The 23,956-nt window shown below is 32.0% G+C and overlaps 2 protein-coding genes across 3 annotated transcripts; both read left to right on the top strand.

Moving 5' to 3' along the window:
• The first annotated feature begins 8,507 nt into the window (after nucleotides 1–8,507).
• On the top strand, nucleotides 8,508–17,501 carry LOC141720671 (putative sucrose-phosphate synthase 1). The gene is made up of 13 exons (XM_074523215.1): nucleotides 8,508–8,892; nucleotides 9,270–9,359; nucleotides 9,865–10,094; nucleotides 10,368–10,431; nucleotides 10,542–11,240; nucleotides 13,112–13,228; nucleotides 13,822–13,953; nucleotides 14,033–14,209; nucleotides 14,614–14,667; nucleotides 14,791–14,853; nucleotides 14,957–15,895; nucleotides 16,076–16,203; nucleotides 16,634–17,501. Exons 1-13 carry the CDS (start codon nucleotides 8,713–8,715, stop codon nucleotides 16,911–16,913), a joined length of 3,153 nt encoding a protein of 1,050 aa, XP_074379316.1. The 5' UTR covers nucleotides 8,508–8,712; the 3' UTR covers nucleotides 16,914–17,501.
• A 2,000-nt stretch (nucleotides 17,502–19,501) lies between these two features.
• Nucleotides 19,502–22,157, top strand: LOC141720670 (heptahelical transmembrane protein 1-like). 2 transcript variants are annotated; one of them, XM_074523213.1, is made up of 4 exons: nucleotides 19,502–19,850; nucleotides 20,262–20,354; nucleotides 20,804–20,825; nucleotides 21,134–22,157. In XM_074523213.1, exons 1-4 carry the CDS (start codon nucleotides 19,543–19,545, stop codon nucleotides 21,746–21,748), a joined length of 1,038 nt encoding a protein of 345 aa, XP_074379314.1. In that variant the 5' UTR covers nucleotides 19,502–19,542; the 3' UTR covers nucleotides 21,749–22,157. The 2 variants fall into 2 exon arrangements, with proteins under 2 accessions (XP_074379314.1, XP_074379315.1); XM_074523214.1 differs by lacking the exon at nucleotides 20,262–20,354.
• Nucleotides 22,158–23,956: the final 1,799 nt, after the last annotated feature.

The raw sequence follows: 23,956 nt of genomic DNA, 5'->3' as shown, positions 1-23,956 counted from the left end.
GATTTTTTGCTTTTTTGTTAATTTTAATTTTAAAATATATATTTATAAATGTTATTTAAATTTATAATTCGCGAATTAACATAGTTATATTTAAAAATTATTTATTTTAGTTCATTTAAGTAAAAAAAATCTGAAATATAAGTAAATTATCCAAACACTTATACAACTTATAAATTTTCATCTATTTATCACTTATAAGTCACTTATGTATTTTAAGTGATAAGTTATTTATTTTAAAAATTTTCAAACGGGCATTTATAAGTTAATTACATTTATAATGCAGAAGAGTGTAGAAGGGAGACTCGGTTTTGTGTCGTAGAAACTCAAATTTATCGGATTATTACATGCTAATTATTTGCCGCTTAGAAAACAAATCAAATTATTATTATCTTAGTCTCATTCACATAAAATAAAACATTTTAAACAATTTTGTATATATTAACATAACAAAATATGCCCACTCATGTGAAGAAAGAATGCCCAGAAAACCCCATTTGTCAGTCTCAAACTGCCCAAAATATCCAGTTACACGCGGATTGACCAAAATACCGACGAATTACGCATTATAGCAGTGCGTATACAACTTTTAGTTTTTTTTGTAAAGAATACACATTTGTGCTATGCGTTTTCAATTTTTAAAAAACAAGGATTACGCATGTCCGCTAAAAATAAAAAACTGAATACGCATGTTATACATGGGTATTCTTTATAAATTTTTAAAAAATGAAATTCGCATGTTCATTGAACATGCGTATTCAATAGGTAATTTGGGCACTCCGTCCCGCCAAATGGTATTTTGGGCATTAAACCCCCAAACGGTGGGTATTTTGGGCATTAAACTCCCTAATGGTGGATATTTTGGTTGTTCACCCTCGTGTGAATACCTAAAAAGCTTACCGGTAACATGATTTTCAAAATATTTAGAAATAAATTTTTTCAAATTGTTTTTCCAAAAATACTTGTGATGGAAATATTTCACCAAACATTTCCTGTGTAAAATAAAAAATCACAAAAAAAATTCACGAGAAAAGTAATGTCATAAAAAAAATCTGTTTTTTGCTATTATGAAATAAATAACGTAAAAATGATAATTTTTAGATGTTTTTCTATTATGAAAAGGTGAAGATATTTTTCAAAAATTCAACTGTTTTCTTAAATATTTTTTTATCATTTTACCAAAATATTTTATTTTATAGTATAAAGAAATTAAAAAATATTTCTCAAAAAGTTAAATAAAAGCACAAAAAAATAATAACTCAAAGTTAAGCACATACCGAGAAATTAGGAAACAAATGGAGTCTTAAATATAAATTATGGATATTCTCTATTGTACCACCGTATAAATGGCTTTTTCCGTTGGTACCATTAATTTACTGACTTCTACCCGTGCGAACCATGTACATTTGATTTTTCATTTCGGATACCCGGTGTTAAGCAAAATATAATATAATTGATTTTGGACTTAAAAAAATGTATATTAGAAATATTTGTAAAAAATACATGAAACATACCTTTAAATAATGTAAAACGGAATTAAAATGAGTGAAATATATTTAAACTTCATAACCAAACTTGACCATTATTATTTCACTCACTCCATTTTACATGAGAATCTATTATATGTATTTTTTCATAAAGAATTCAAATATACAATTTATTTTCAAACCGAAATTAATTCTATTAAATTTTACCTAACAAAGGGTATCTGAAGTGAAAAAGCAAATCTATAATGTTACCTCTGTAGAAGCCAATAAATTGATGACACCGGCAGAAAAACCATTTCTTTAATGATATCATAGAAAATATCCCTATAAATTATAATATATAACTAATTAACTCAAATGTATATGTATTGCTCATTATATACTCATTGTTATAATATGGATGTCCTTAGGGCTTTCTAGAATAGAACTCTTGGCATTCTAGTTCATATAACTCATGCCCTTTGGCCTTTCATATATCTTGTAACATCCATCTATCACCTATAAATAGGTGCCAAAGTTAAGCTTGAGAACACACTTGAATGAATACAATATTATCTTCTTAATCGCTATCTTTCTCACATATCTATTATATAGTTATCATAATATATTTCTAACACGTTATGAGCACGATTTGCTTATAAAATAAGGAGATCAGTTTTACTTAAGTGTTGAAAGAAGATCATCAAAGTGTAAATAGGTGTTGGAAATCCAAGAAGAAGAAGGATTCTACAAGAATTTTATAATTTCAGTTTGTCCATGAGGTAAGTACACTATTTTTAGTTTACTTTATTTCGCTTGCAATAAGATGATCTTTATATGTTTATTATGTGTCTGATTCTTGTATATTTTTGTATCTAATTCATTATCCATCGGATTTTGTTGAGCTTATACTCGTTGTAAAGGTTTTTTGATTATCTACAATCTTTCTTTTTTGTATTTTTCCAAAATCTGCTTATAAGTATATCGAAATCTGCATTTTATGTAATCTGATTATATGATTCAAGGTGATATGCAGTAACTTCTAAAATTCATAGTAAATTAAATATTTGTTCAAATATTAAGAGCCATACCATTCTGGAAATCTCTTTTCGATATCTACATTTTGTCTTTACATTCCATTACCAGATAATGTGATTTCGATGTCTTAAATATCAAAATACTATCGTAATCAAAAGCTGATTCTGATTTTACAGTCCGCAAATATCTATTTTCTGAATTCGTTACTTGTTCGTTTTCAACGAGCCTTACCATTCTGGAAAGATCCCGAAATTTTCTACATTTTTCGTGTTTTATACTTGTTCAGATAAAATCATCTTCATAGAGTAAATTGGTCTTCTTTGAAACTGATCAGATTTGACTTTATCATAATTAGCCATTTTGTACGATATTCGATTTGAGATATTGGATCAATATGTTTCATCCTTGTTTGCTTTAATAGTTCCCACATTCCTTGCTTTAATATACTAGGAAACTATATTTTTTTTGGAGTGGGGTGAGATAAATTATAAAGGTGAAAATGGGTGCAATGTGCTAAGATGCTGCATATACAGTAGATTGCATTTAATGTACCAGTAGATTGAATTCAATATACTATCATCATGTTATATTGTCATGCGCTTTTAAATATTAATGCATATGTGTTTTCCTTGCATATTTTAAATATTGACCGAATGTGCTTATTACAAAAGTGTTAACGAAGCATGCACATGAAAGGGAACCAACTTGAGATACAGCAGAAATTTATGGGCATGGATATAAATTCATGGCCATGAATTTTTTCTGATTTTATACTATGTTTATTATAGTAATATAAGAAATGTTGAATCTTACAAAACTTGAGTTCTACGCACTTGATGTCACCGAAAAAATTACTTGACATGGAATTTGGATGCGGAAATCCATCTTAGCGCTATAGGTCTTTGTGACAAAATTAAAAAAGGGAACAATTCCTCTAAGCAAGAAAAAGCAAAAGCTATTGAAAACCGAATATTTGGTTATGTTGGAGAAAATTTACTCCACATTCCACGTCAATAATATGTTCCTGCAGCAGCAGTATTGTGAAAAAGAGTTTCAGAAATATTATGAGCTTATATCAGTCTTACTTCTTGCTGAGCAAACTAATGAACTTTTGATGAAAAATCATCAAGCCCGTCCAACTGGTTCAACACCATTCCCTGAAGTGAATGTTGTGACTAGTAATGATCTTGAGCCAAGTCAGCAATTTGGACGTGGATGAGGACGTGCTCGTAGATATGCTCGTGGTAGATTATCAAAGGTATGTATTATTTTTACTCCACCTGTGTGATTTTTTTTATGATAATTTCGGGAGTGATACACATACAAGTATAGTCATCCAACTTTAAATACAGCAGAAATTAATGGGCATGAATATAAATTCATGGCCATGAATTTTTTTCTATTTTTTTTTTAAAATAGCTCTCTTCCAACGATTCATTGGCATGAATTGTCACTCATGGCCATGTCACGTAAGTGGTTGGTTTATGTTTATATTTGCTATGAAATTTTTGAGATAGTCAAAACTTTATATATTATGGTTTGAAAGAGAAGCCTTATGCGCACACACTATGTCACTTGTATTAAGTTGTATTGCTCACATATTAGAGTGTATTACATATTATGCATGCTTCAAATAAGTAATATTTCGAAATCTTTATATGATATCTTGGTAAATGATAAAATCACTATGTACCTCTGTGATTTAATCTTAGCATTTGTAAAAGTGATTTTTATCCCTCTTAAGTTAAACGATGTTGGTATTATCGACAACACTTATTTTACGTTGTTTTTTAATAGATTGACTATATATGATTGCAACCAAAAGTTGCATCTAATAACAACAAGAAGTTGTCTCTATATATAAAATTCTTTTATTTTTAATCACACATTTTTTATTTGTTTAAACACTTGTTTACATTCCAAAAGAATGATATATTAGTCAAATTATGTTTTTATCCTAAATGATATAATCTCCCTGGAGGATGGATCTATATAAAGAATAATGTGATATTTGGATATAATAGAATTTAGTAGAATATATATATATATATATATATATATATATTAAATAGTATCCTGCAAATACGGTGTTATGAAATTGGTTTGTTACAATCATAAGTTGATATTGTGACTAATTGTAATTTATTAAATTTGAATTATTGATAGAAAGATTATGTATTGCAACAAGTTACACCCTTCCATTCCTTAGAGTATATATGACAAAATTAGAAAATCAAAGGATATCGATCATGCCTATAGCAATAGTCATGATACTACAAACACTTTTAATCGTATTCTTACCATGTGTATAAGAAATATTTCTCTTAAATGAGATAAAGATGACTAATATCAATACTTAATATCTAATATAAGTCATTCAAAGGGGGAGTATTATATATAATGACTCATTATAAATTTTTCTAAATATAAGGCTCCTGAAGAGCATGTATAAGACTCCTGAAGAATATGTACATTTTATCATATTATTCTTAAATATATTTTACCCAAAAGGGTATGTATATTATTGATGTAATCGTACTCACCCGGAAAATTGAAGAATATTTTTTTTATAAAATTACTGTAATTGATTTTGAAGTAAACCAAAAGTTTACTGATAACTTTATAGCTGGACATTACCAGCCAAACCATCAATTTAATAAAGATGCGAATAATAATTGAAATTTATATGAACTTTTGTTGAAGAACCTGCAAATTCTTCTCAGTGATAAATATGTTATTTGTTTGAAAGGCATAATTAATCACCAACAAAGATATAGTACAACGAGATATTTTTATATACCAAGTTTTATCAACTCGCAGCCTGAAGTATGCGAAATTTATTGTTTAGAATATGTGATTATATAATGCTGGTGAATCTCACAATAAGTATTATCTTTTACGTGAAAATTGTTGAGTATTTTGTATCAATTATATAATAATTCGCATCATATAAACAAGTTTTCATATTTCCTCCTCGTCATAAACAAATTTGGTCATCATAGATTTTCCACCACGATAGTAAGATCGATTCCACCATTGGATATATATTATTGAACTCATAAGTATATTTCTTTATGACTTGATTGAAATCACGGGGAGAAAATAAATAGTCGGTGAATATTTTTATGAGAATGAATTATCGTTATCTCATCTTGATCCTAAAAAGGATGTTAATATGAACCAGAAGTTCATAAGATAATTCATTTATATATTTGATGACCAGAAATAGTGATTGTGTCACATACACCGACTACATATGCTCCAATAATATTAATGTCACAGAATGACAACCTCAAGATACTACTATGTCTAAAGAATGCCTGAAGCGTGATAGGCAAGTTGGTTCCATATCTTATACAAGAAAAAAAAGTGAAAAGAAGAAATAATTGATGATGGCTTTTGAAGAATCTCAGGAAGAGATTATAGACATGACAAACTAAAGAGAACAAAAGTAATGAAAAATATTGAGATCTCGATATATTATGTCTTGTCTAGAATAAAGTGGAACCATTAATCGAATCGACGTCGATAATATTTATAGGACTTAAGGTTATCGGTAATAATGAGGATCATGAAGCAGAATTTGTTAGAAAATATTGACAAAATTGGTCAAAGAATAAAAGATATAATTGAGGCAATTATAAAGAAAATTTATTTGGACTGATAGTCCTTCCACACCTGAAGTTGTGCAAATAGTGTACCCTACGAATCATTTTCTCTTAAATATAGAGAAATTTTCTTTTTGAAACTGCAGTTTACACACCTAAAGGTGTCAAGTCAGTGGAATATAGATGATTATTTGTGTGAAACAAAATAAAATTTATGAATGTAAAGCTCAGATAATCGTAGTTGACCTTGTATATGTTATGAAGAGAAATAGTATCTTGTGGTGGATACGATTATTTGATTAATCTCACCATATGTTAGTGATGTAATTTAAGTTCTATATATGACCCACTTGGCAATGATTATCCCGGAAGGATCTTAATTGTCGGAAGCAGTACAATAAATTCTCGAGAACATACCCTCCTCAAATGAGAAAAGGGGATTTGGACCAACAATCCGATATAAAATTATTTCACAAAATATTAAGGACAACTCTTAAAGTCTCTGGCCAGAGCAGATGGAAACTAGAATGTGTTTCTAGTTAACATTGAATTGAGTTGCACTTCATAATAAAAATACTCCATGCTATATTATGTGATAAAGTGTTTCTTGGTGTATATATTAAAAGGAATTTCTCTTGGATGAATGATGTATTATATATACACAATAGTACACTAACTTTTGTGAACACTTGAAAGAAATTCTCGGTCCTGATGTATCGTATCTAAGTAAACTAAAACATGTTTTATACATGTTTTGACATAATTATAAATTTATTATATAAAACAAGACTCTGCTTTCGGTTAGTGTTTATTGTTAAGGGATCGCTCGCTCTAAGGGCGTGTTAATCTTAAAGTTACAAAATGATAATTTTATTCAATCTCCACTAACCTATTCTATAAAGTTCTAACTAATTTTGCAGGCGAAAAGTGATAGGGAATCAAAAATTGAATAAATTATAGTGGAGATTTTCTTTTGCTATGAATTTAATTGTTGCAGGCAATTTTTAACGAGGCAACATCACATAAAAAGAATGATGATTAAAGGAATCCAGCAAATTTCTTCACAAAGGCATTTCCTACCACTTCATTCGAGAAACTAGTACACATGATCAGGATGTGCAGACTTCGAGATCTATGTTGATATTCATAATCATGTCAAAATGAGGTTTTAACGAGGCATGTTGTTCTTATGAGTCATCTAAGGGGGAGATAAAACTAAACACATATCACCGAAGTTTTTCTTCACACATGAGCTTCAAGAAAATGGAGAAATTAAAGTTCAACAGATTCGCTCAAGTGACAATCTTGTAGATCTATTTACCAAGTCATTACCGCCAACAATTTATGCAAGATTGGTACACAAGATAGGGATGCGTTATGAAAGATTGGTACACAAGATAGGGATACGTCGTATCAGAGCCCTTAAATAAGTTTTCAAAATCGATGTACTCTTTTTCCTTTACTAAGATTTTTTTCCCAAAAGGGTTTTTTCCTAGAAAGGTTGTAACGATGCACGATTATTGAAAATTGGACATCCAAGGGGGGTGTTATAATATGGATGTTCTTAGAATTTTCTAGAATAGAACTCTTAACTTTCTAGTTCATATAAATCATACTCTTTGGCCTTTCATATATCTTGTAATATCCATCTATTCACCTATAAATAGGTGCCAAAATTAAGCTTGAGAATACACTTGAATGAATACAATATTCTCTTCTTAATCTCTCTCTTTCTCACATATCCATTATATAGTTATCATAATATATTTCTAACACTAATGATATATTACCTTTTTCTTCTGTCATGATATATATTACCTTGTTTGTACAGAAAACATAAATGTAAAATTATAGTTTAGGGTATAGGACATCTCTCCTAATAACAAAACATATTAACTTAATTAGTCAAGAAAAAAAAATAGAAAAAAAAATGATCTTGGACCATTCTAACCTTACCTAAATCAAGTACCCACAGGGAGAGAGAAAGCAAGGTGCAATATTATCGATCGACATAACAGAGCATATTACAAGAATAAACCTGTATATTCTTTCATTCACTGTATTAATCATAACAGTACAAAATGGGGGTAACAACAAACAACTAGTAATAAAATACACACTCGCAGGCTGCTTACACTAGTTCACTGTCATTTTACCATGTGAAAGTGAAATCAGTTAACTGGCGCATCACCTCCTCACGGGACACGTGCTGCAAACACAAAGCGAGTACAAAACCAACAATCCCTTCGACCGCGTGGCTTAAAAAAAAATCGCCAATCACCTATTTTCACTTATCGAAAATTCAGCAATTTTTTTGTTATTATCTACTATAACTGTACAAATAAATCAACAAATAGCGTGCTGCCTGTGCAATGTAATTATGTAAATGAGAAGATAAAATTAAGAAATAAGAAATTAATTCATATATCGGTTCTACTACACTCTCTCTCACTTATTACTAGTCCCCTAAATTTTCTGGTTCGCAGAATTCTCGCCACAATCATCTCCCACACACACACAATATACAGATACTTTTTGTATCATCAATTACCTGTGTTGATATACACAGATATTTACAGACCAAGAACAAGAAGTCGGTGGTGATGGCGGGAAATGACTGGATAAACAGTTACCTGGAGGCGATATTAGATTCAGGGCCAGGATTAGAGGATGCCAAATCATCATTGTTGTTGAGAGAAAGGGGAAGATTCAGTCCTACTCGTTACTTTGTTGATAATGTCATTGGTTTTGATGAAACTGATCTTCATCGCTCCTGGATTCGTGTATGCCTCTCTCTCTCTCTCTCTCCCCCTCTCTCCCGCTCCCACTCTCTCCTCTCTCTCTCTCACTCTCTTTCTCTCCCCCCCTCTCTCTCTGTTTCGATGCAGCGATAACAAACTTAAAACGAGAACTGAGAACGGTGATTTGGATGTAAATCACTAGTTAGTGTTATGTATACGCATCGCAATTACTAATTTACATCAAATAATAATCGACAATCTAGATAACTTATTTTTCTGTATAGACAGTATTTTTTTGTAACTGGATAAAATATTGAACTCTCTTGTCCAGGGAATATTCATTTATGTAAAATTGTATTTGTATAGTTGAGTATTGAAGATTATCAGATTTGATGATGAATATTCGTGATGATGTATAGGCACAAGCAACGAGGAGTCCTCAGGAGAGGAACACTAGATTGGAGAATATGTGCTGGAGGATTTGGAATTTGGCTCGCCAGAAGAGATTGGTGATTCCTCTCTCTCTCTCTCTATATATATATATATCTGTTACAGTACTTCCGATTTAAATATGAATGTATGTTGCAATTTTATGACTAAAAACCTCTAAGTTGTGAGTTTGATGGTTACAAATATGTTTAGATTCGTTTGGATCATGATTTGATGGAAAAATGAGTATTAAGGGCTTTGTTTTCAACAAATGAATACTACTCAGATGATCAAGTGTATAGTATATGTGTATTGCATCGCAACCCTAAATTACCTTAGGTCTATGCCATTGAATAAACGGTTGTGGTTGTACTTTTATGCGTTTTACATTTGTTTGATTACTTTGTACACTGAAAATTTGTAATATTGTAATAGTGGTACTGCTGGAGAAAGATTTAATATATTAAGCATGTAACTAGTTCTCCGAAATCTGTTTTTAATTAGTACATACTGATTTTTTCTGCTTAGCTATCACTTTTTGGAAGTTTTATACAAGGGATAATAATAATTCATGGTTATGTGTAGCTTGAGGAAAAGGAAGCCCAGAGGCTGTCCAAACGTCACATGGAACGTGAAAAGGGTCGTAGAGAAGCAGTTGCTGATATGTCTGAAGACTTGTCGGAAGGTGAGAAAGGTGATGTGTCTGCACATGGTGAGAGCACTAGAGGTCGATTGCCTAGAATTAGTTCTGTCGATACAATGGAGGCATTTGCTAATCAGCAAAAGGGGAAAAAGATGTACATCGTGTTAATAAGGTACATGATGAACTTTTTCCGTACTATTAAGATTCGAAGAATCTTTCGTATGAAAATATTTCTCCTTAGATCCTTAAAACAGATAAATATAAGCAGGGTCCATCATTTAACAGGAATGCAAATAATTGAACTTGCAGTGTTATTGATTTTGTTTTGTTCAGAATATCATATTAGACGGTATATATTATATACTATTTTCTGGATATATAATCTAATTGTTACATAGTATATGACATGCAGTTTGTCTACTATTTTTTTTTTTAATTTTTGCAGCCTGCATGGTCTAATACGAGGTGAAAATATGGAACTTGGTCGTGATTCGGATACTGGTGGACAGGTAATTTTTATTTTGGTATAAGATCTTAAAAGATTGATGAGTACATGAATTTTTTGATTCATTCATATACCTTTAGAGGATATTGGCTGATTGTATCTTGTCTGTCCCAGGTTAAGTATGTTGTTGAACTTGCCAGAGCTTTAGGCTCAATGCCAGGTGTTTATCGGGTCGATTTGTTGACTAGGCAAGTATCATCTCCAGATTTAGATTATAGTTATGCTGAACCTACGGAGATGCTTCCCCCAAGAGACTCGGAAGATTTTATGGGTGAAATGGGGGAGAGTAGTGGTGCTTACATTGTTCGCATTCCATTTGGTCCAAAAGATAAATATATTGCGAAAGAACTTCTGTGGCCCCATGTTCATGAATTTGTTGATGGTGCACTTAACCACATATTGCAGATGTCTAAAGTTCTTGGCGAACAAATCGGAGGTGGTAATCCAGTCTGGCCTGTAGCCATCCATGGGCATTATGCAGATGCAGGTGACTCTGCATCTCTACTATCTGGGGCTCTAAATGTTCCCATGCTTTTTACTGGCCATTCCCTTGGTCGAGATAAAATGGAACAACTTTTAAGACAAGGTCGATTATCAAGAGATGAGATTAACTCAACATATAAAATTATGCGGAGGATTGAGGCAGAGGAGTTAGCCCTTGATGCCTCTGAAATAGTTATAACTAGTACCAGACAGGAGATTGAGGAGCAATGGCGCTTGTATGATGGTTTTGATCCGATATTAGAGCGTAAACTACGAGCAAGAATCAGGCGGAATGTGAGCTGCTATGGCAGGTTCATGCCCCGTATGTCTGTAAGTACCGTGACATTACTTTAGCATCTATCTTAACACTCAATTGCCTCGTAAAAATGGTAACGAAAGTTATGTGCTTGTGACTATATGAATCATCTGTTACCTTACCTTGTCATAAAGTAGGTCCTGGTCACTATTCTTATCATATTTATGATTCATCTGCTGCCTGTTTAAATCATACTGCATTGCTGAAGAAAAATCTTGAACAGAGCCAAATAATTTATGTTCTTAATTCATATCTGAAGCGTAGTCAGTTATATATTGCCAAATGTGGAACTAGATTACAAGGGAAGGGATCCTGGCCACTTGGCGAAGTAATATATGAAAAGAATCTTATATTCTACTTACCAGATATAACAAAATACTAATTTATATTGTTATATTTAATTAATTTAATGCATTAAAATAAATTATAATTTAATGATAGTGACTGTTCATGATCTGTATAAATAACTCCTTTAATTATAACAATAATTGTCTCTAATGTTATAAATAAACCTCAATTAATCAGAACAAATAAAAAAAAATTATACCAAATATAAACTCTTTATTGAAATCTAAGCTGAAGTTGGGTTCTATATACTAGTGGAGGTTTTAGAAAACAAGTTGTATTTATGCTATAAATTAATGAATAAATTTAGAAGAACAAGGAACATGAGATTTACCTTGAGATTGGAAAGTTCTGTAGCTGAACTCACATCATTGTGTGGTAGAAATACAGCTGTGATAGCAGTTCTCTGAACTAGGCTTTATAGTTTGTATTGAAATTACACGAGATATTTCAGTCAACTGGATTGGCTGAGTCACTCTAAGATTTTTAACAAAGAGTCTTCGATTGAATGTAACTTTATACAAATTACTGTATTTTGCAGCTAAACATAGAGTTGTGCACATGTAAAACACCGTGTTCTTTATTTAGCAAAAAAAAAACACCGTGTTCTTCAACAATAGTTTGTGCAGTCCACAATTATGTATATGTATTATATCTGAGAATGTTTTCGATTGTGCCGGACTGTGCAATTATGTATTTATTATTTATGAAAAGATATGTGTATGCATGTACATTTACCTATATATAAATACAGTGTTCAGCAGCTATCTGGGTTTTATATTTACGACAATTAAAATAAGTTTTGCTGCCAATGAATCTCAGGTTCCTTATTCTCTAAATCGAAGTGTTTTCTTAATCATATTAGTTTTAATGATTGTTTTTGTTTATAAACAATTACCATAAAGATTGAAGTTATATTCATATGACTACATAAATGAATTTTAATTAATTTCAAACAAAAGATATCAATACATTATATCTTAAACAATGTTTAAGTAGAACTTGGGTACAAAATTATAGGAGAAATTGTAGAATGTTGTTTATTTTATGCTGAAATTTAATGACACAGCCTGTTGCAGTACAAAGAAGGTATTCCTAAGCTTTTTAAATTTAAATACTAAAGTATGCAAGAAAATCAGAATAAACATATAGAAAGAGAAGAAACGAAGAAATATAAATGAAAATAGGGGAAGTAAAGAAAGCAAAACCAGATACAAATTAATAGGCGATAAAATAGCACTATATATTTCAAAGACCGGAGAAATAAGGGGTAAATGGCTAAAGCAGCTGGGCTAACATATAACAGCTGACATTAGTACTAGATTTTAGTGGTGGGAGGTGGTCCTGTGCTCCTCTGTCACTTCCTTCTTCCAACCATGGGGGCATCCTTATGCAGGATTTTGAATTGTTCGTTTGCAATCTGAAACTAAATTTTCCATTTTTGGATATGGTTATGAATTATGATTAACTAGACGGTTTCTGTTTATCCAATTTCTTGCCATTACCTGTAAGCGTTGTTAAGGATCTTCATGTTGTGCAGGTGATTCCTCCAGGGATGGAATTCCATCATATTGTCCCTCATGATGGTGATATTGATGGTGAAACAGAAGAAAGCGAAGATCACCAAGCCTCCCCAGACCCACCTATTTGGACTGAGGTAGTATTGTTGTTTCAAGTCATTTTGTTCATCTCAATTAATTTTTGTCCATTTCTCCTTATTCTGTAATCTCAAAGTTTTATTCTGCACTACAGAGAGAAAACATACTCCCTCCGTCCCTCCCAAATGTTTACATTTGGGTTGGGCACGGAGTTTAAGAAAAATGATAAATTAGTGGAGGAAAGTTAAAAAGTGAGTAAAGTAGTGGGACCGATTATATTATATGTATAAAGTGGATATAGTGGATAGAAGTAGTGGATGTAGTTATTTTAAAAATTATAAAAACTTTACTATATTTGGAAAATTTTGAAATGTAAATAATTGGAAGAGACATCCCAAAAAGGAAAGTGTAAACAAATGAGAGGGACAGAGGGAGTAGTTTTTTAAAGGAAAACAAAACTATTTTCCGATTTATGGTTAAAATCTTACCTTTTGGATTTTGTCCCAGCCGTGAACTAGTTTATGTGGTCTCCTTCCTGCGCACAGCGGAACCTGTGTGTTGAAGGCTTCTAGACCAATAGACAATTTGCTATAACACTTGCTAGTTGATCAATTTTTGCTCCACTATATTTGACCCTATTTTAACTTTCCAGATAATGCGCTTCTTTACGAATCCACGGAAGCCAATGATACTAGCCCTTGCTAGACCAGATCCTAAAAAGAATCTTACAACTTTGGTTAAAGCATTTGGAGAGTGTCGTCCACTGCAGGAGCTTGCTAATCTTGTAAGTCCGAGTGACCTATTGCATATAGAAAAGTTAAGAATCTGATTTTGATAATGCAATAATTTTCTCCATTGTGCAGACGCTGATAATGGGTAACCGGGATAATGTTGATGAAATGTCAAGCACAAGTGCTTCTGTTCTACTCTCAATATTAAAGCTGATTGATAAGTATGATCTCTATGGTCAAGTAGCATATCCTAAGCACCACAAGCAGGCTGATGTCCCAGACATATATCGTTTAGCAGCAAGAACAAAGGTACCAAATAAGCATTCCATACAGAGTTTGACATTGAAAGGCATCTGGGTTTGTAAAAAATGTAACTTGGGTCCTGTTAAGTAGAGAAGAAGTAGCATTCAGGAAATAACCTTCTGCTGATAAAGTTCAGGGCCATGTCAATTTAATTAATTAAAAAAAATTAATGTGTATTATGTTAAGTAGAGAAGCCGAAATAGCATTCAGGAAACTGCCTTCTGCAGAAAAAGTTTTGTTTCTGACATTTCCTTATTTGAGAGTTCTGAACTTCGACTTGTATGTTTTGAGCACAGTTTGTAGTCTTAGGTTTAGAATAGTTCGCTGTTTGTTTTTTGATGCGTGTTTAAGCCCTTCCTTGTTTGATACATTGTGTTGGATTCTTAATTTCTGTCCTCTCTTTTGCACAGGGTGTTTTTATAAATCCTGCATTCATTGAGCCGTTTGGGCTCACTCTTATTGAGGTAACATGTCTTTCCTACAAGCTCTTGCTTTCGGTAATCAATTTCAGTATATGCTGCAGTAACTTGTTTCTCTCGCCGGTAATCAATTTCAGTATATGCTGCAGTAACTTGTTTCTCTCGCAGGCGGCAGCTCATGGTTTGCCCATGGTGGCCACAAAAAATGGAGGTCCAGTTGATATTAACCGGGTATCTGCTTGGTTCCTTGATTTATAATCTGAAGTGATCAATAACTGTTGCCTGCTAAGTATATGAGGATTAAAATTAAGAAATCTAACCATCATTGTTTCAGGTGCTTGATAATGGACTTCTCATCGATCCCCATGATCAGCAATCTATTTCTGATGCCCTTTTGAAACTGGTGTCTGAAAAGCAACTTTGGGCAAAATGCCGACATAATGGATTGAAAAATATTCACCTCTTTTCGTGGCCAGCACATTGCAAAACATATCTGTCTAAAATAGCAGCTTGCAAACCAAGACAACCACGATGGCTAAAAACTGACGATGATGATGATGATGAAAATTCAGAGTCGGAATCACCAAGTGATTCTTTAAGAGATATACAGGATATATCTCTGAATTTGAAGTTTTCTTTGGACGGTGAGAGGAATGATGGTAGAGGAACTGATGAGTATTCTGTCAACCCAGAAGATCAAAAGAGTAGATTGGAAACTGCTGTTATGACATTGTCAAAGGGTGGCATGAAGGGGACACAAAAACCAGGATCTACAGAGAAAGGGGATCTGAATACAGGGTCTGGAAAGTTCCCGTCTTTGAGGAGGAGGAAGTATATCTTTGTGATTGCTGTAGATTCTGACGCTATTGCAGATCTTTTTGAGAGTGTTAGAATGATATTTGCAGCTGTGGAAAAAGAGAGGACTGAAGGTTTAATAGGATTCATCTTGGCTACATCTTTTACAATGTCAGAAGTACATTCTTTTCTGGTCTCAGAGGGTGTAAGCCCAACTGATTTCGATGCTTATATCTGCAATAGTGGTGCAGATCTCTATTATTCATCTCCTCAATCTGAAGAGAATCCATTTGTTGTTGATTTGTATTATCATTCACACATCGAGTACCGTTGGGGTGGAGAAGGGTTGAGAAAAACTTTGGCTCGTTGGGCTGCTTCTATTGTTGACAAGGGAGATGATGGAAAACAAGTGGTTACAGAAGATGAAAAGATTTCAACGGACTATTGTTATGCCTTTAAAGTTAGGAAGCCGGAACTGGTATGAAAACATCTTCTTTTTTTTTCCTTTAAATTTTATAGCAAATGGAACATTGTGTTTATTTGTTATTAATTATATCTTTTTAAAACTCTATACATCTTATTTCTGGCATCTAATCCAACTTTGCAACAATTAATATCTTGTGCATGTTATTCTTTGTGTTGTTACACATGTTTGCAGGTTCCTCCTGTTAAGGAAATTAGGAAGTTAATGAGAATACATGCTCTCCGTTGTCATGTTATTTATTGTCAGAATGGGAGGAAAATAAATGTTATTCCAGTTCTTGGATCTCGCTCTCAGGCCCTCAGGTATAATTCTTAGAGCTGTCTCTTTTGGCATGATTATCTGTTTATTTTCAGGATTCCATGTTTACCATCTCTCTTTCTATAGCTTCACTTTCATGTTAACCTTTGGATACTTTTTAGTGCATAATTAATTATCTTAATATTTGATCAGCCTTCCAACCATGACATAAGGTCCTTTCCATGTACCAAACTTTTTGGGCAATATTCACATGCTTGTTTGATGTGAAGGTTTAAACCAGTACTGTATTCAATTAGCAAAAAGGAAATACAATTTGTATGCTTGTGAAATTAGTTTGTAAAATAGATATGTTTACAACATAAGCATTTGTTAATTTGTTAATAATTACAATGAGCTCTAATGTTCTTTTCCTCCGCCCGTTCCATTCCCCTAAGTTTTCTTATGTCATTCAAATATATTGGTGAAACTTTTTAGGTATTTATATCTTCGATGGGGTATGGACTTGTCAAATATGGCCGTCTTTGTTGGAGAAAGTGGCGATACTGATATTGAGGGGTTGATTGGTGGTATAAACAAGTCTGTAATATTGAAGGGAGTAAGCTGTGGCACTAGCAATCAACTTCATGCCAACAGGAGCTATCCCCTTGCAGATGTTGTACCAGTTGATAGCCCAAACATTGTGCAGGCAAATGAAGGTTGCAGGAGTACTGACATGCGTAATTTACTGGAGGAACTGGGGGTTTTCAAAGGCTGAATTTGACACCATTGTATATATGAATTTTAAATAATCCCCCGGGGTTGTATCATTGTATGCAAGTGTTGCCCCCAGTTTGCAATACGTTTGAATCAGCTTACTTTTTCTCAATAAGCAGGTTTTTACCTTATGTTAAACCTACAGGATACATTCATATACTACACTTGATGCAATTTCCATGTTGTAATGCTCTTCACCTATGCGAGGCCCTTTAGAAGCAAAAGGAGTTGCTGGCAAAAGGAGTTGCTGGTTGGGAGTTGAAAGGAGCCCCGATGCTTTCCTTAATTGATAGGATTATGTCTTCCCTGTTGCTAAGATATTTTGGACAAGTTCATAAAATATGTTTACCCGGGTGTTGGTGTGTTTCCTTGTCTGAGCTATTGTTGAAACTCAGTTTCAACATTTGTAACTTGATTAGCATAGGATGGGCCTGGGGCTGTATTGCTTGTGTGTTCTTGCATAAATCATCGCATACAAGCGTACAAAAGGACATCGATGCATACAGCAGTCATGCCATAAATATTGTATTCTAAATTCGATGAACTTCTGCTTATTAGTATTGAGCTTTGTTTGGCGATTCTTCCGATACATACATGAAAGAAAATTTGCAAATGTTATCTGCGAAATATTGAATAAAATCCACGGATGGCTGTCTATATACGAAATGGCGCTGAGTTTGATAGTTAGATTTTGGTGCTTCCGATTTTTAAATAACCAAACTAAAGAATTTTTTATATCATCACTATATATTAAAGGTCAATCATTTTAATGACCGTAAAATTACCAGTTTACCCTTTTAACTTGTGTATACAAGGAGATTCGAACCAACAACATTCTTTCTCAAGGTACATGTCACTATTATTATTCTTAAGGTACATGTCACTACCATTATGATACTTGTCTCTCATTATGTCTTTTTTAAAAATCTTATTAGATTTTCATTATTTTAATTTTAGAGTAAATAAATTGTTATTTTACATTATTTATTTAACGCCATTTTTTTAATTTTTGTAGTTTAACTTTTATTATATCTCCTTCTATATATTAAAAGAAGATTAGGGATAAATTGAGACATTTTAATGACGGTAAAATTACAATATTGTCCTTTTATGTTGAAAAATTATAAAAATGTCATTTCTCACATAATTTTTGTTAAAAATAGGTATATTGTTGTATATACTAAATCCAAATCTCCTACTCAAAAACTTCATGTCACTACCACTATGCTACATATATTCTTGAGCTTACATTAAATTTTATATTAGATGAGCTACATCCTTTTTTTTAACAATTTTTTATTACTTTAATTTTCGAGTAAATAAAATATTAGTTTATATTATTTACGTGTCTTTTTTATTTAATTTTTGTAGTTTTATTGTAAAATTTTAAAAATGTCACCGCTTCATATTTTTTCACTCACTTCACATTTAAAAATTCTCTTAGTCAACCCCGATAACATTTTATATATTTATATATATATTTTATTAAATAATTTTTTATAAAAACAATATTTAAAAAAATATAATAATTTAAAAACAATTGATAACTTTATTGATCAACTTTTTTACATTATGATATAATATATTTTTTTAATTTGTCATTCATTTACATTACAAATAAATTTTAATATGATTTGATATTAAAAATATGAGATATAATCAATGTTTTTATATATAACGAATTAGTAGACTGTTTTTTTAAAAATATACTAAAAATATAAAGTTATTTTTTAATTATTCCCTGCATCTCCTGCATTCGCGCGAGAATCCCCGTTCCGGCGGGGATGATGATAAAAAAATTCATTTAGGATTAAAGGAAAAGAAAGTAAGACAATTTAATGAAAAGTTAAAATAATCATTTATCGTATTCAAAAAATATTTTTGTATACATACAATTTTGTTTAAAATAATATTTCAAATGAAGGATAACAGTTACGGTTTAGCTCCGATAAAAAAAATTCGTTTGAAATAATATTTTAATATATATACAGGTTATGTCTCGCATCGACTATTACGTTAGTTTTCAATTATTGGTGGAATTTGCGGAGTAAATAAATTGAATAAAATTCATAACCACCAGCACCTATATTTCAGTATTCGTTGCAGAGTTGGTAACCTAACAAAGTAACAATTGTGTTTATGTTTTTTATAATTTTTTTAAGAATAAATCGTACCGTTGCAAAATTTGTCAATAGAGTACCAAACTACTCAAATACTTTAATACATAATTAAAGATCAACTTTTTGAAAAATAAAATAATAAATAAATACATAAAATTAAGATAAACTCTTTACAACCGCAAGATCCACTCTTTGGGATGCTTACAGTTTGTTATCCTTGTAGTAAAAAGGTTATAAAGCTAAATTAATATTGTTACAAAAATTGTTCCTAAATATTTTATAAATGATGACTTTCCTCCTAATAATACGGACCCGCGTACATTCATATTTATTCATAAATTATATTTAAACACGTGTCATGTTACGTCATTTTGTAATTATTTTGGTACGAGTTTTGGGTTACGTAGCATTACTCCTAAATTATTGATACGGTTGCAGATCATTAACAATATTTACACATTTCACTATTCTCTGTATATCAATTAGTTCAACTTGTGTTTTTCATTAGCTATGAGTTCTAGTGAGGCGATTTCTTGGCAGAGAAAAACAACTTGTTCCCATGACGATGAGATGGATGATCAAAGAATGCACTTGATTACTGCAAACACTAATATCAATAATATCAAGATGAAGAAGAGGAAGATTCAGAGCCGACACGAGTCCGATTCGAAACCCTACAAACTGGTGAGATTTGACGAGCTGCCGGATTACATGAAGGACAATGAGTTTATACTGAATTATTATAGAGCTAATTGGCCTCTCAAACAAGCTCTCTTGAGCATTTTTCAGTGGCACAACGAGACACTTAATATTTGGACGTAAGTTTATATTAATTACCCCCCCCTCTTTTACTACTATTCCTCACCAATTCAATTCTTTGTCTTGTCTCTGTTTCACTGTTTTCTGTCCGTTTAAATTTAAATTTTATGAATCTCGAAAAAAATACTGCCGTGTTTGCAAACAGAGCATTTAACAAACCAACACACCAGGTTTATCAGTTATAATACCTACAATTTGCTAAATCACACTACTGCCGATAATCGTGTTTAGGAATACAAATCACCAGTTCGTAGTACTAGCAGCAGGCTGGAATAGCTTGTACTTGAATGAACACCTCTAGATATATAATGAAAATTTTGTAAAATATACTACTTAGATAGTAACTACGCTAGTGCTGGTGGTTGGTGTGCTATGAATATACAATTAAATTATTGAGATTTCATGTGCAGGCATTTGATTGGATTTGTACTGTTTCTGGGATTGACATTTACAAAGTTGATGAATCTGTCTTCCGTGGTCGATTTGATCTCCATATTTTCTTGGTATTTTACTTGTTTTTTTTCATCAGATGTCTTAAAAGTTTAAACTATTCTTCGGCATCAGCTTTATTTTGCAAATTGGTATTAGTAATCAGAACTAGACACTTGACTATAATGCCTATATTTGTGAAACCAATTACCTACCCGATAACAATTAGACACGTGATTGTATTGTCTATATGAGTAGGATTCGGTACCTATTTGATACTCACAAGTAGCCACTTGCACCGTTGTGCTTAGCGGATAGCAAGTAGACAGTTACTAACTTGCCATCACGCCAAACAAACTCTCATATAATATATAATAAATAAATTGATAAAATTATTCACCACCCACATAATTCATTGAACTGGTCCATAGAAGGTGCTAGATTACTAATAATTTATTGATTTATGTCTGCTGAGCATCTTATCATAAATTTACAATTTATAATTTTTAACTTTATCTTGCAGGTTTTCTCCATCAGGCTCAGATGTAAATGTCTCTCATAATTCAGAAAATTATTGCCTGTTGTTGCTTTACCCCTTGTGCATCATCCTGGATGCTAAAGATAAACGCTCCAAACTTTCAAATTTTCAGTAGAATATTTGTGGACAAATTTTTTAACTTTTCTCCTTTTGTTGCATTTATTGCTAAAAACACGCTTGATATAATTCATTAGATATAAATCATAAAAACAAGAAGAAAAATTGATATTTTGTTCCCTTTTTCCTCTTTAGGTTTTCTGTATGTTTTGCTTGTAATGCAAATATTTGATCACTAAAACTACAGAGTTGTTACAGGACGCTTCCAAACTATGGCCATTTTTGGTGTTTCTGTTCGGCTCCATGTTCTGCCTCCTCTCCAGCAGCATTTGCCACCTCTTCTGCTGCCACTCCCACCCTTTGAACACCCTGTTACTTCAAATCGACTACGTAGGAATCGTTGTCATGATCATCACTTCTTTTTTCCCTCCAATTTATTACATCTTCGTATGCTCTCCGCACTACCAACTCATATACCTTAGCAGCATCACAGTAATTGGCATTTTCACCGTCGTGACAGTGCTCTCTCCAGCTATGTCAACAAACAAATATCGTCCATTTAGAGCCTTGCTTTTCGGGGCAATGGGGGGTTTTGGCTTGGTCCCTGCTGTTCATGCTGTGACTGTGTGTTGGAATGAGCCTTTTAGAAATGAGACATTAGCTTACGAGATGGCTATGGGATTTTCATATGTAATTGGGACTGTGGTTTATGTTACCCGGGTTCCGGAGAGGTGGAGGCCTGGGTGGTTTGATTTGGCTGGACAGAGTCATCAGATTTTTCATGTTATGGTGATCATAGCTGCATTGGCACATTATGCTGCAGCACTTGTATTTTTGAATTATCGAAGCAGTGTTGGGTGTGGAAATGTGTGATTTTACAACTTGACAGGAAGTGACAAATTACAAATAAAGTGTACACAAAGCGGAACGCATTGTTGCTAGCTGCAATGGACAAAACATCTTTACGAGCCAAACAAGAATCTCACACATAAATTTAGTTGCAGCGTCCAAAGCATCTTTTACAGGATTTCAAGTAACACGGATCTCATACATATTGCTAGCTGCTGTGGCAAAGCAACTTGACCACTGCAAAGCAACTTGACTAGCTTACAAGGATCTCTAACAAGTATAGCTATAAAGTAAAAGGGCGTGTTTCAGAAATATAATATATGAAACACGTTTAGTTCGTCCGTAACATTTTGAGATTTTAACATAATAATTATTCTTATATCTCAACAAGAGTTTCAGCAGGGTTTGCTGTGGTTAATATATTAAGTTTATAAATTGTGTGCAATGCACAGTTTCTTTATTACTTTATAAAATTTCTATATGTGTTACTCTATTAAATAATTTTGATAAGAGAGTAGTATATGATAATATGTTTTGTTTTTTACTTTTAGAACTAATTATAGCGGGTACGACTTATAACGGCCTCATGATACTACTTACAATTTTAACAATTTCTCATCTAAATGTACTTACAACAACTTATCATCTCATGTAAATGGCACATACAACGTCAAGTCAGGTCACTATATAGCACAGAAACTTGAGCATATTTCTGATCATATTCTAGCTATAACTTCTTCGTATAAAAATTTAAATTTTGTCTCGAAACTTATCTGAAAAATTAAATGTCCTCCTAAGCTTTAGAAATTTTTTATGGAGAATTTACACAGACACATTGCCTACCTAGCTTAACCTTTTCAAACGGAAATCATGGAAGCTATTTTATATGTCTGATTTGTGAAATCCGTTGAGTATGTGAATTTTTATTGTGAACGGATGAAGCCGGTTTGGTAGGATTCTCCTTTTTCGCTTCGCCCAATAATTCCGCATAATCAAACCATATGTTAAAGGCTCGACAGTCTTATAACTCTCTTCCGTCTACATATCAAGTTGTTGATAATCTTTCAATCTTTATTTATACTAGCATACATTAATATTTTAAATTTTTATTTATTAATTTATATTATATTTTTAAAATATTTATATAAATATATAATGATTATAAATTTATAATAAAAATAATAGAATAATATGTGGTCGTAATTTAGTAGAATAAATAGACTATTTCTATTAGTTTAACAATTTAGTACTTTAGCAGATATGTAACACTATTATTTATATCTTTTAATAATACGATAAGTTGTATTCGTAGTTTAATATGATAAGTATACTAATTATAGCAGTAGTTTAATAATTTAGTAGTTTATTAGATATATAACACTATTTATCTATTTTTGTAATAATCAAAATTGAGAAATTATCGTTGAACCAAACCGTTGAACCAAATTATCTCTATTCCGGCTATTATAATATAGTACTTGCTCTATAGCCCGTGCAATGCACGAGCATGTTTTATAGTGCGTGAATTGATGTTATTTTGATTGTAATTATCGACGATATATTCATGTTGCTTCATGATGGATCGATTAACTAAATATCTCTCTTTATGAACTTGAGATCGATATCGTACTTAACGTGTTTTTTCTAAAAAAAAATTGAATATGCGGAAATGAAATCGTAATATACGATCAAAATATAATACAAATGAAAGCACACATATCTCATGAAAATAATTACAATTCATAATAATGAAATATTGCGGAGTTATTTAAAGAGTTATTATAGTTGTTTACATGGTACAATTAGCGATACAAAATACAATGAATATAAGGTAGTCTTACTTTCCATATTAGAAAATGTAATAATTAGATATGAAAGCCGACATATTAAATATAATACTAATAGATAGGTTAGTAATCAATGGTAATGAAAATTAAAAAATGGACTAAATTGGTTGAACTACTGATTTACAGTTTATCAAAAATTGAGAATTTATATTTGAGATGTGTAAAATTGCATTTGTACATCCGTATTAAGTTATAACATTATTTTGTGTGTATTATTTATTAAAATAATAAGAGTCTTAATCATCTTTACGCATCTCTCTTCTTCTTCCCTTATCTTTTCAGTTTCTATTCGACAACCGTCTGATTTCTTTATTTAAAATCGTCGTTCTTCACCAACTCGGTGCTGAGTATATTTATTCTTCCCTTTCTTCTCTTCATAGCCTCA

The sequence above is a fragment of the Apium graveolens genome, chromosome 4 (genome assembly GCF_009905375.1).
Source record: "Apium graveolens cultivar Ventura chromosome 4, ASM990537v1, whole genome shotgun sequence".
Taxonomy (NCBI): Eukaryota; Viridiplantae; Streptophyta; class Magnoliopsida; order Apiales; family Apiaceae; genus Apium; species Apium graveolens.
This window is presented reverse-complemented; position numbering and strand designations above follow the sequence as displayed.

Excerpts from the sequence above, each read along its gene's own strand:
- LOC141720671 (XM_074523215.1), top strand. The coding sequence starts at position 8,713 with ATGGCGGGAAATGACTGGATAAACAGTTACCTGGAGGCGATATTAGAT. Across the intron at positions 13,954-14,032 it reads TGCAGGAGCTTGCTAATCTT|ACGCTGATAATGGGTAACCG; the intron begins GTAAGTCCGAGT and ends TCCATTGTGCAG. Across the intron at positions 14,668-14,790 it reads TTGGGCTCACTCTTATTGAG|GCGGCAGCTCATGGTTTGCC; the intron begins GTAACATGTCTT and ends TTTCTCTCGCAG.
- LOC141720670 (XM_074523213.1), top strand. The coding sequence starts at position 19,543 with ATGAGTTCTAGTGAGGCGATTTCTTGGCAGAGAAAAACAACTTGTTCC. Across the intron at positions 19,851-20,261 it reads GAGACACTTAATATTTGGAC|GCATTTGATTGGATTTGTAC; the intron begins GTAAGTTTATAT and ends TTTCATGTGCAG. Across the intron at positions 20,826-21,133 it reads TTTCTCCATCAGGCTCAGAT|GACGCTTCCAAACTATGGCC; the intron begins GTAAATGTCTCT and ends GAGTTGTTACAG.